Raw genomic sequence first — 12,026 nt, forward strand, 5'->3', positions numbered from 1 at the left:
CTGTGTACTAAATCTGAAAATAACGCATACCTTGTGGAGAAATTCTACTTTAGACATGAATACCTAGGTCCATCCAAAGACATGTACAAGAATATTCATAGCAACAACAGTGGAACAGTTAAATAAGTTATGGCGTATGTATATAACAGAATATTTTATAGCAATAAAAAGTAATGAATTATATGCAACAGCAAGGTGAACTTCACATGCCAATTGTTGAGGAAAATAAGCCAGATAAAAAGTTTAAAAATAGGCAATTTACATTTTGATAAAGGTTGGATTAGTACTTACCTTTTGGGGAGGGGAAAAAATGGGAGGGAACACTGGGGGGTCTTCTAGATTTCTGCATTTGTTCTGTATTTTGTTCTTCACATTTTCTCAAGCTGAATACCTTGTATATATGCACTTTGTGTAATTTAAAATGTAATTAACAATTAAAATATAACTAATGTTTTAAATATAAAGAACATAAACAAGTGCCTTTTTTAAAGTTTAGCTTTTAGTTTGTTTCTTTTTAATTTCTTTCTTTCTTGCATCTTTCAAGGAGATAAAGAGGGTGAGCTGAACAAAATTGGAACTTGGAACAGACACGAATCAGAAAGTGAGAGGACACAGAAAAAATAGGAAAATGGGCAAGAGACAGTCTTTAAGCATATGGGTTGGTAGAAAAAACTGAGAAGAAATGAAGTAGGGTTAGTTAGATTAATAACAACGTGCAAACCACGAAAAAAGATATTTTTTGCACTCCACACATGTGGCACTGCACACCATTCTAATTTTCTGTGTAGTAACCAGTTGACCAGGGCTTAGTAACAGTCCATATTCTTAGGAAGGGGTTTGAATCCTGAAATGATTTCATTTGGTATGCTGACTGTCCTTGTTTCATGTCCATCCTAGTTCTATGGGACACCTTCTCCAAAATAAGCATACTGTAAAGGCTTATAGGTAACTTAAACTAAAAGAGGAAATTTATAATCAGTTTGAACAGTTTTAAAGAAAGTATCAGGCTAGATATTAGGACAATGCCAAAGTTCACTAACTAGCTTTTTGCAGGTTTAATAATGATACTGCTTTCCTTCCCATTATCAATCTATATCATATAGTTAAGTTGTTTTACTTCAAATGTCTCAAATCGACATTTCCTTTGTATGCATACACTGAAATGATATTTAATAAAAAAGAACATCTCCTGTGTGGAGTTTAAATTTCTCTTATTAAATATTTATATTTTCAAAATGTCTTTATTTAATTGAGTGAGGTGCTTGGTGCCATTTCAAAATAACCTCAGGTGGTAGGTGTAATGGCATATCAAAGATTTGACCTTTAGCATTTTAGGATTCTATTTGTCTGCATTTTCTTCTGCATTCATTTAGTCTTAATTTATATGCTATTTCTCTGTATGACTTAATGAGTAGATGTATTCATTATGAGATTCATTAGCCAAAAAAAATATATATACACACATATATATGAATACACTTTATTTCTGTGCAATTTGACTAGTGATTTTAAATTCTTTTATATCTCAACTGTGACAAGTAGAAAATCAAGTAGAAAATGCTGTGTAGAAGGCTGGTCAGTGTTTGCATAAACCTCATCCATTCTCATTAAGTGCTTGGCAGAATAGACTCTCGATCTCCTAAACCAATGCCCATTGTCTTCTCACTTCTTTCAGCTTATTACATTCTTTTATTTGCCTATAGATACTTTATTTTCCAGTTCTCTGCTATTCCTTTTAAAGAAAATTGAATGTAATATTTACACTGATATAATTAAATTAACATCTTGCAGCATCTTTTTGTATGCTTTGGTAGCATAGTCATTTGTGTGGGTAGCTTTCAGCCTAGAAGTGGAGAAATTATCAATTGTAATGTTGTGACATAAAAATTATTTTCATTTGCTCATTTAAGTATTTATTGATTTTTAGAACTAGAGATTCTAAATGGAGGTTTTTGTTAAATAGATCATAGATCACTCAGTCTACATTACTTATCTTTAAATTATTTTTAATATTTTCTCAGTTTACACAAATCTTTATCTCAAGAAGAAAATCTGAAGGATCAGTTTAACTATACCCTTAGTACATATGAAGAAGCTTTAAAAAACAGAGAGAACGTTGTTTCCATCACTCAACAACAAAATGAGGAACTGGCTACTCAACTGCAACAAGCTCTGACAGAGCGAGCAAATACGGAATTACAACTTCAACATGCCATAGAGGCCTCCCAAGTGGCCAATGAAAAAGTTCAAAAGTAAGTTAAATGATCTTGTAATACTTCAAACACATGAAACAAAACAAAACACTTTCTTTTGGGAACTAAACAATATGTATTTATTGATCATGTTAATAGTTTAGGACAAAAGTAGAATTAACCCAGTGAACTTTTTTAGATTGGATACCATATGCCATATTTGGGGTCAAAAAAGTCATTTTCTTGGGAACCATTGTTACCATGTAGGGCAAACCATTTTTATTTAATAACTGATCATCAGTTCATGGAGGCCATACTATTTAAATCATTTCACAGTCAGAAGTTAATAGGCAAAGTTATTAGCAAGGGGAAGAGGCAGTCAAGTTACCACCTGAACTCATTTAGCTTTACAATAATCCTGCTTGAGTTGAGATCATCTGTGACGTTGCAACCTGAGACTTGTAGGTGCAAAAAAACCAGTAGGATGAAATTAATTTTCTTGTGTTGTGCTTCTGAAGTATTCAATACTGCTTTTCACAGTGCATAATTATATGTGTTTATTTTTAATGATCTTTGCATTTTTATTAAAATTTAAATAAAGCTGCATAATCTGTCAGTCCTTTTGACAGCTGGCAAAATGTTAACAAACAGCTTACTGGGCAAAGAAGTCACTTGTTAATTTAATGGACTTGAACATTGTAGCAGAATTTTCTGAGACACCTTTAATGTAATAGAACCACTGTAATAGAATACATAGAACACATGTAATGGAATATATTTTAACCTTCTTTATGTATTGTTAACAGCACTATAGCATTCGCATATCTAGTCGCCTTCAATTTCAAAGATATACCTTTTTCCTTAACAATTTTTATGTCAGTTTTACACTATGAAGCAGTGCTCACATCAAGGTTTCTTACTTCCCGCTACTTCTTATTTGAAAATGTCATCTTGACCATTTCCTCAATATCCCTGAAGTTATATTTTGATTAATAGCCGAAGTTATGTAAGTCAGTAGTTTTAAATTAGACCATTTTAAAACAGTTTAGAAATTGTGCATTTTAATCTTTACTACCAGTGTACCTTGAAACTTTTGATTTATGTAGGTATTATATATATTTGTAAGTTTGAAGATTGGGTTTATATTCAGTCAGAAACTATATGCAGTTATTCACAATGTACATTAATATTTTAAGAACACTATGATGTATAGGTAGATCTCATTTCACTGTAAATCACAATCAGTAACTTTTGACAGGATCTGATTTGGCTCTGTTTGCTTAAAGTCTACAAATAAATACAAATTTCAAATTTTTCTTTATACATAATCCATTAATTTCTATGCATGACCCAAATTCCCTAAAACAGTGGTTCCCACAGACCAATTCGATTTTCAAAAAATCTTTGGACGTGTTATCAACCTTTTATTTTTTAGATCTCATCAACTATCATCATCATTTCATTTAAATAAACGATTTTTTTAAATTGTTTCTACCAAGAAGTAGAAATAATATCATCTCAGATAACGTTTTAAATTAAATAACTTTATTGAATGGCGAAGATGACTGAATAGGAACAGCTCTAGTCTGCAGCTCCCAGCATGATCGACACAGAAGGTGGGTGATTTCCGTATTTCCACCTGAGATACCTGGTTCATCTCGTTGGGACTGGTTGGACAGTGCGTGCAGCCCACTGAGGGTGAGCCAAAGCAGGGCAGGGTGTCACCTCACCCGGGAAGCACCAGGGGTCGGGGATTTCTGTCTCCTAGCCAAGGGAAGCCGTGACAGACTGTACGTGGAAAATCGGTACACTCCCACCCAAATACTGCACTTTTCCCACAGTCTTACCAACCTGCAGACCAGGAGATTCTCTCTCATGCCTGGCTTGGTGGGTCCCACGCCCATGGTGCATGGCGCACTGCTAGCACGGCAGTCTGAGATCCACCTGTGAGGCTGCAGCCTGGCAGGGGGAGGGGCGTCTGCCATTGCTGAGGCTTGAAGGTAAACAAAGTGGCCAGGCAGCTCAAACTGGGTGGAGCCCACCGCAGCTCAGCAAGTCCTACTGCCTCTATAGACTCCATCTCTGAGGGCAGGGCATAGCTGAACAAAAGGCAGCAGACAACTTCTGTAGACTTAAACGTCCCTGTCTGACAGCTCTGAAGAGAGAAGTGGTTATCCCGGCATGGCATTTGAGCTCTGAGAATGCACAGACTGCCTCCTCAAGTGGGTCCCTGACACCCCTGTAGTCTAACTGGGAGATACCTCCCAGTAGGGGCTGACAGACACCTCATACAGGCAGGTGCCCCTCTAGGACAAAGCTTCCAGAGGAAGGATCAGGCAGCAATATTTGCTCATCTGCAATATTTGCAGTTCTACAGCCTCTGCTGGTGATACCCAGGCAAACAGGGTCTGGGTGGACCTCCGGCAAGCAAACTCCAACAGACCTGCAGCTGAGGGACACCAGAGTGTTAGAATAAAAACTAACAAACAGAAAGGAATAGCATCAACATCAACAAAAAGGTCATCCACACCAAAACCTCATCTATAGGTCACCAACATCAAAGACCAATGGTAGATAAAACCATGAAGATGGGAAGAAACCAGAGCAGAAAATCTGAAAATTCTAAAAATCAGAGTGCCTTTTCTCTGCCAAAGGATCGCAGCTCCTCGCCAGCAATGGAACAAAGCTGGATGGAGAATGACTTTGATGAGTTGGCAGAAGTAGGCTTCAGAAGGCTGGTAATAACAAAATTCTGTGAACTAAAGGAGCATGTTCAAACCCATTACAAGGAAGCTAAAAACCTTGAAAAAAGGTTACATGAATGGCTAACTAGAATAAACAGTGTAGAGAAGACCTTAAATGACCTAATGGAGATGAAAACCATGGCAGGAGAACTTTGTGATGCATGCACAAGCTTCAATAGGCGATTCAATCAAGTGCAAGAAAGGATATCAGTGATTGAAGATCAAATTAATGAAATAAATTGAGAAGACAACATTAGAGAAAAGTAAAAAGAAACAAACAAAGCCTCCAAGAAATATGGGATTATGTGAAAAGACCAAATCTACGTTTGATTGGTGTACCTGAAAGTGACAGGGAGAATGAAACCAAGTTGGAGAACACTCTTCAGGACATTATCCAGGAGAAATTCCCCCATCTAGCAAGGCAGGCCAACATTCAAGTTCAGGAAATATACAGAACATCACAAAGATACTCCTTAAGAACTGCAAACCCATGAAACATAATTGTCAAATTCACCAAGGTTGAAATGAAGGAAAAAATGTTACGGGCAGCCAGGAAGGTTGGGTTACCCAGAAAGGGAAGCCGACTAACAGCGAATCTCTCAGCAGAAACCCTACAAGCCAGAAGAGAGTAGGGGCCAATATTCAACATTCTTAAAAAAAAGAATTTTCAGCCCAGAATTTCATATCCAGCCAAACTAAGCTTCATAAGTGAAGGAGAAATAAAATCCTTTACAGACAAGCAAATGTTGAGAGATTTTGTCACCACCAGGCCTGCCTTACAAGAGCTCCTGAAGGAAGCACTCAACGTGGCAAGGAACAATTGGTACAAGCCACTGCAAAAACATGCCGAATTGTAAAGACCATCATTGATGCTAGGAAAAAACTGCATCAATTTACGGGCAAAATAACCAGCTAACATCATAATGACAGGATCAAATTCACACATAACAATATTAACCTTAAATGTAAGTGGGCTAAATGCCCCAATTAAAAGGCACAGACTGGCAAATTGGATAGAGTCAAGACCCATCAGTGTGCTGTATTCAGAAGACCCATCTCACATGCAGAGACACAAATAGGCTCAAAATAAAGGGATAGAGGAAGATCTACCAAGCAAATGGAAAACAAAAAAAGCAAGGTTTGTAGTCCTAGTCTCTGATAAAACAGACTTTAAACCAACAAAGATCAAAAGAGACAAAGAGGTCATTACATAATGGTAAAGGGATCACTTCAACAAGAAGCGCTAACTATCCTAAATATATATGCACCCAATACAGGAGCACCCGGATTCATAAAGCAAGTCCTTAGAGACTACAAAGAGACTTAGACTCCCACACAATGATAATGGGAGACTTTAACACCCCACTGTCCACATTAGACAGATCAACAAGAGAGGAGGTTAACAAGGATATCCAGGACTTGAACTCAGCTCGGCACCAAGCATACCTAATAGACATCTACAAAACTCTCCACCCCAAATCAACAGAATATACTTTCTTCTCAGCACCACCTCACACTTACTCTAAAATTGACCACATAATTGGAAGTAAAGCACTCCTCAGCAAATGTAAAAGAACAGAAATCACAACAAACTGTCTCAGACCACAGTGCAATCAAATTAGAACTCAGGATTAAGAAACTCACTAAAAACTGCACAACTACATGGAAACTGAACAATCAGCTCCTGAATAACTACTGGGTAAATAACAAAATGAAGGCAGAAATAAAGATGTTCTTTGAAACCAATGAGAACAAAGACACAATACACCAGAATCTCTGGGACACATTCAAAGCAGTGTGTAGAGGGAAATTTATAGCACTAAATGCCCACAAGAGAAAGCAGGAAAGATCTAAAATTGACACCCTACCATCACAATTAAAAGAACTAGAGAAGCAAGAGCAAACAAATTCAAAAGCTATCACAAGGTAAGAAATAACTAAGATCAGAGCAGAAATGAAGAAGATGGAGACACAAAAAACCCTTCAAAAAATTAATGAATCCAGGAGCTGGTTTTTTGAAAAGATCAACAAAATTGATAGACTCCTAGCCAGACTAATAAAGAAGAGAGAGAAGAATCAAATAGACACAATAAAAAATGATAAAGTGGATATCACCACTGATCCCACATAAATACAAACTACCATCGAGAATACTGTAAACACCTCTACACAAATAAACTAGAAAATCTAGAAGAAATGGATAAATTCCTGGACACATACACCCTCCCAAGACTAACCCAGGAGGAAGTTGATCCTCTAAATAGACCAATAACAGGCTCTGAAATTGAGGCAATAATTAATAGCCTACCACCAAAAAAAGTCCAGAACCAGACAGATTCACAGCTGAATTCTACCAAAGGTACAAAGAGGAGCTGGTACCATTCCTTCTGAAACTATTCCAGTCAATAGAAAAAGAAGGAATCCTCCCTAACTCACTTCATGAGACCAGCATCATCCTGATACCAAAGCCTGTCAGAGACACACACACAAAAAAAGATAATTTTAGACCAATATCCCTGGTGAACATTGCTGTGAAAATCCTCAACAAAATACTGGCAACCCAAATCCAGCAGCACATTAAAAAGCTTATCCACCATGATCAAGTCAGCTTCATCCTTGGGATGCAAGGCTGGTTCAACATATGCACATCAATAAACATAATCCGTCACATAAACAGAACCAATGACAAAAACCACATGATTATCTCATTAGATGCAGAAAAGGCCTTCGACAAAATTCGATAGCCTTTATGCTAAGAACTTTATGCAATAAACTAGGTATTGATGGAACATATCTCAAAATAGTAAGTGCTATTTATGACAAACCCACAGCCAGTATCATACTGAATGGGCAAAAACTGGAAGCATTCCCTTTGAAGACCGGCACAAGCAAGCGTGTTCTCTCTCACCACTCCTGTTCAACATAGTATTGGAAGTTCTGGCCAGGGCAATCAGGCAAGAGAAAGAAATAAAGGGTATTCAATTAGGAAAAGAGGAAGTAAAATTGTCCCTGTTTGCAGATGACATGATTGTATATTTAGAAAACCCCATTGTCTCAGCCCAAAACCTCCTTAAGATGATAAGCAACTTCAGCAAAGTCTCAGGATATAAAATCAATGTGCCAAAATCACAAGCATTCCTATACACCAATAACAGACAAACAGACAGACAAATCATGAGTGAACTCCCATTCACAATTGCTACAAAGAGAATAAAATACCTAGGAATCCAACTTACAAGGGATGCAAAGGACCTCTTCAAGGAGAACTACAAACCACTGCTCAATGAAATAAACGAGGACACAGACAAATAGAAGTACATTCCATGCTCATAGATAGGAATAATCAATATCATGAAAATGGCCATACTGCCTAAGGTAATTTATAGATTCAATGCCCTCCCCATCAAGCTACTAATGACTTTCTTCACAGAATTGGAAAAAACTACTTTAAAGTTCATATGGAACCAAAAAAGAGCCCACATAGCCAAGACAATCCTAAGCAAAAAGAACAAAGCTGGAGACATCACGCTACCTGACTTCAAACAATAGTACTAGGCTACTGTAACCAAAACAGCATGGTACTGGTACCAAAACATATATATAGACCAATGGAACGGAACCGAGGCCTCAGAAATAACACCGCACATCTACAACCATCTGATCTTTGACAAACCTGACAAAAACAAGCAATGGGGAAAGGATTCCCTATTTAATAAATGGTGCTGGGAAAACTGGCTAGCCATATGTAGAAAACTAAAACTGGACCCCCTCCTTACACCTTATACAAAAATTAATTCAAGATGAATTAAAGACTTAAATTTAAGACATAAAACCATAAAAACCCTAGAAGAAAACCTAGGCAATATGATTCAGGACGCAGGCATGGGCAAAGACTTCATGACTAAAACACCAAAAGCAATGGCAACAAAAACCGAAATTGACAAATGGGATCTAATTAAACTAAAGAGCTTCTGCACAGCAAAAGAAACTATCATCAGAGTGAACAGGCAACCTACAGAATGGGAGAAAATTTTTGCAATCTACCCATCTGACAATGGGCTAATATCCAGAATGTACATAATTTATTTGAACTTAAACAATTACAAGAAAAAAACAAACATCCCCATCAAAAAGTGGGCAAGGGATATGAACAGACCCTTCTCAAAAGAAGATATTTATGCAGCCAACAGACATATGAAAAAATGCTCATGATCACTGGTCATCAGAGAAATGCAAATCAGAGCCACAATGAGATACCATCTCATGCCAGTTAGAATGGTGATCATTAAAAAGTCAATAAACAACAGATGCTGGAGAGGATGTGGAGAAATAGGAATGCTTTTACACTGCTGGTGGGAGTGTAAATTAGTTCAATCATGGTGGAAGACAGTGTGATGATTCCTCAAGGATCTAGAACTAGAAATACCGTTTGACCCAGCCATCCCATTACTGGATATATACCCAAAGGATTATAAATCATTTTATAATAAAGACACATGCACACATATGCTTACTGCAGCACTATTCACAGTGGGAAACACTTGGAACCAACCCAAATGCCCATCAATGATAGACTGGATTAAGAAAATGTGGCACATATACACGATGGAATACTATGCAGCCATAAAAAAGGATGAGTTCATGTACTTTGCAGGATCATCAATGAAGCTGGAAACCATCATTCTCAGCTAACTATCACAAGGACAGAAAACCAAACACCACATGCTCTCACTTGTAGGTGTGAATCAAACCATGAGAACACTTGGACACGGGGTGGGGAACATCACACACTGGGGCCTCTCAGGGACTGGGGGTCTAGGGGAGGGATAGCATTAAGAGAAATACCTAATGTAAATGACTAGTTGATGGGTGCAGCAAACAAACATGGCACATGTATACCTATGTAACAAACCTGCACATTGTGCACATGTACCCTAGAACCTAAAGTATAATAAAAATTAATAAATAAAATAACTTTAACTCTGAAAAATTCACTGTCTCTTCCTTAGTTTTTGCATTTAACCGTAGACAGATGAAAACTTTTTTATGGAATGGCACTAATCCATGGATCAGAGTTTAAGCACAACTATGTCATTAAAAGAATTAAATGTTAAATCTCTTATTCTTCTGATTTCCAACAGTAAGAGCTAGATGAAGTATTATCGGGTTTTCCTTTTCATATTTGATCCACTGTATTTCATATTTATTTGCCATCAATTCGGCAAAGTGTATCTTCATGAGGATATTAGCATATTTTATTGAGTTTAAGAGAAATGTTATCCTCTTAAAGGAAACCAACTTATAAGACTTCGTAAGATGGTATTCATAGTCTCCATAAAAATCTGAAATCACTGTTATTAGCAAATATTTTAGAAAGCTCTTTGAAAATATGTCAGTATTCCAGGGAATTTAAAATTTAAACTAAAGGAATTTCTTCACAATCAAATTTTTCTTCACAGTGAAATTTCTTAAATAACTTTCCTCTTTTCCCTTCACAATCAAATTTCTTGAATAACTGATCTGTATTCACCATCTCTAATTTTTCAATTCCCATTTACTCCTCTGCTACTCAGTACAGTATGGCTAGTTTGCATACTGAAATTGTTCTTCTTAAGATCACCAGTAATTTTCTGACTGCTAAATTCAATGGCTCATTTTAAATGATATTTTTATTGTACAATGAACATATGTTTATGGTGAAAATAAAGACCTTGGTGTATCTTCAGCAATACAGCATAGTGGTTTAAAATCTCAAGCTTTGAATTCAGAATGTGTAGGTATGTGAACCTGGATATAAAACACTATGCTAGTGTGGACAATAATGCTTCTATCTCATAACATTGCCATGATAATTCGATGAGCTAATACATGTAATGCTTTTAGAACAATATGTGTTACGTAATTCCTCCTTCTCTTGGCATTTCACTCTACACTGTACTATCTCATTCCTCAGAAGGTCTCTGCCTTTTCAGGACTAAATGCCTTTGTGTATATTGGTTCCTCTGCTCACATAATGTTATTTTAGGATTTTTTTTAAGGTTAGCAAGCATCCGATCACAAATGCAGTCAACTTTTAGAATATTTATCCTACTTGAACTCTCATCATTTAGCACTGTTCATCATTCCTTCTTGAAGGCTTTTGTTTTCTTAGATTCTGTAGCACCATTTTTTTCTACCTTTATGACTTCTCTGACTGTTCCTACTCCATTTATTTCGGGGATTACATCTCCCAGCTATCTGAACATAATGGTTGCTTAAAGATTTTATTTTTCTTCTACTTCTACACAATTCCCAGGAATGTCACCTACTTCCTTAAGCTTCAACTACTACTTATTAGCCAAATAACTTCCAAATACTTATCTTGGTACTCACCTGTCCCCTGAGATCCAGTCTCATGTTTCCAAAACTCTTTACTCTTCACTCCCCTGAAAGTAAAGTCCTGCCCATTCTCCTGTATTTCCTGCCTCAATTAATGGACTTCAGCAACTTTCACGCTGTCCTTGTTTCCTCACTCTTTTTTTTGCCTTTCATGTTCCCTTTGTCACAAATCTTCGTTTTGCCTGCTGCCTAAATATCTCCTGATTCCCTCTACCTCATCCTCTCTTGGTAATTGCATTCATTCAGACACTCATCATCACTCATCTAGACTGTTGGCAATAATCATAAAACTAGCTGACCTGCGTTGGGTCTTTCAAGTTTATCCTCCTTACTGCCACCAATTAACCTTTCTAAAATGTAATTTGTATCATATTATTTCTCTGTTTAAAATTTTTCAGGGTCCCTTCATTCCCTACAAGTTAAATGATTTAACATGGCATATGAGGCCTATCACTTGCCTTCTCCCATTGTTCTAGTATCATTTTCTCCCACAACACATACCACAACATCTTTGCACGGCTATTTCGTCTTCTTAGAATATAGTTCTCCCTTATGTTGCCTGGCCAAATTTTTGTTACTTCCTAAAGTCCAGCCCAAATGTCACTTCTACAATAAAGCCTTTACTGGCTTCTTCCAGTTAATTATTTCTTTATTTTCTCTGTCTTTAATATTTTCATAGTATTTAATCCGTACCTTTACTAATCATCTAGGA

General features: G+C 36.8%; 1 protein-coding gene across 3 annotated transcripts in view; it reads left to right on the forward strand.

Moving 5' to 3' along the window:
• The window catches only part of MIPOL1 (mirror-image polydactyly 1), a 372,872-nt gene that overhangs the window by 320,250 nt on the left and 40,596 nt on the right, over positions 1-12,026 (forward strand). For 2 of the 3 annotated variants that reach the window (XM_032180229.2, XM_058429759.1), the window contains one exon: positions 2,022-2,252. The exons of the other annotated variant lie outside the window; for it this stretch is intronic. In XM_032180229.2, the coding sequence (XP_032036120.1) occupies positions 2,022-2,252 (231 nt within the window). The remainder of the gene's footprint in view (positions 1-2,021; positions 2,253-12,026) is intronic. 3 annotated transcript variants of the gene reach the window in all.

This window comes from Hylobates moloch, unplaced genomic scaffold (assembly GCF_009828535.3).
Source record: "Hylobates moloch isolate HMO894 unplaced genomic scaffold, HMol_V3 SCAFFOLD_16, whole genome shotgun sequence".
Classification (NCBI taxonomy): Eukaryota; Metazoa; Chordata; class Mammalia; order Primates; family Hylobatidae; genus Hylobates; species Hylobates moloch.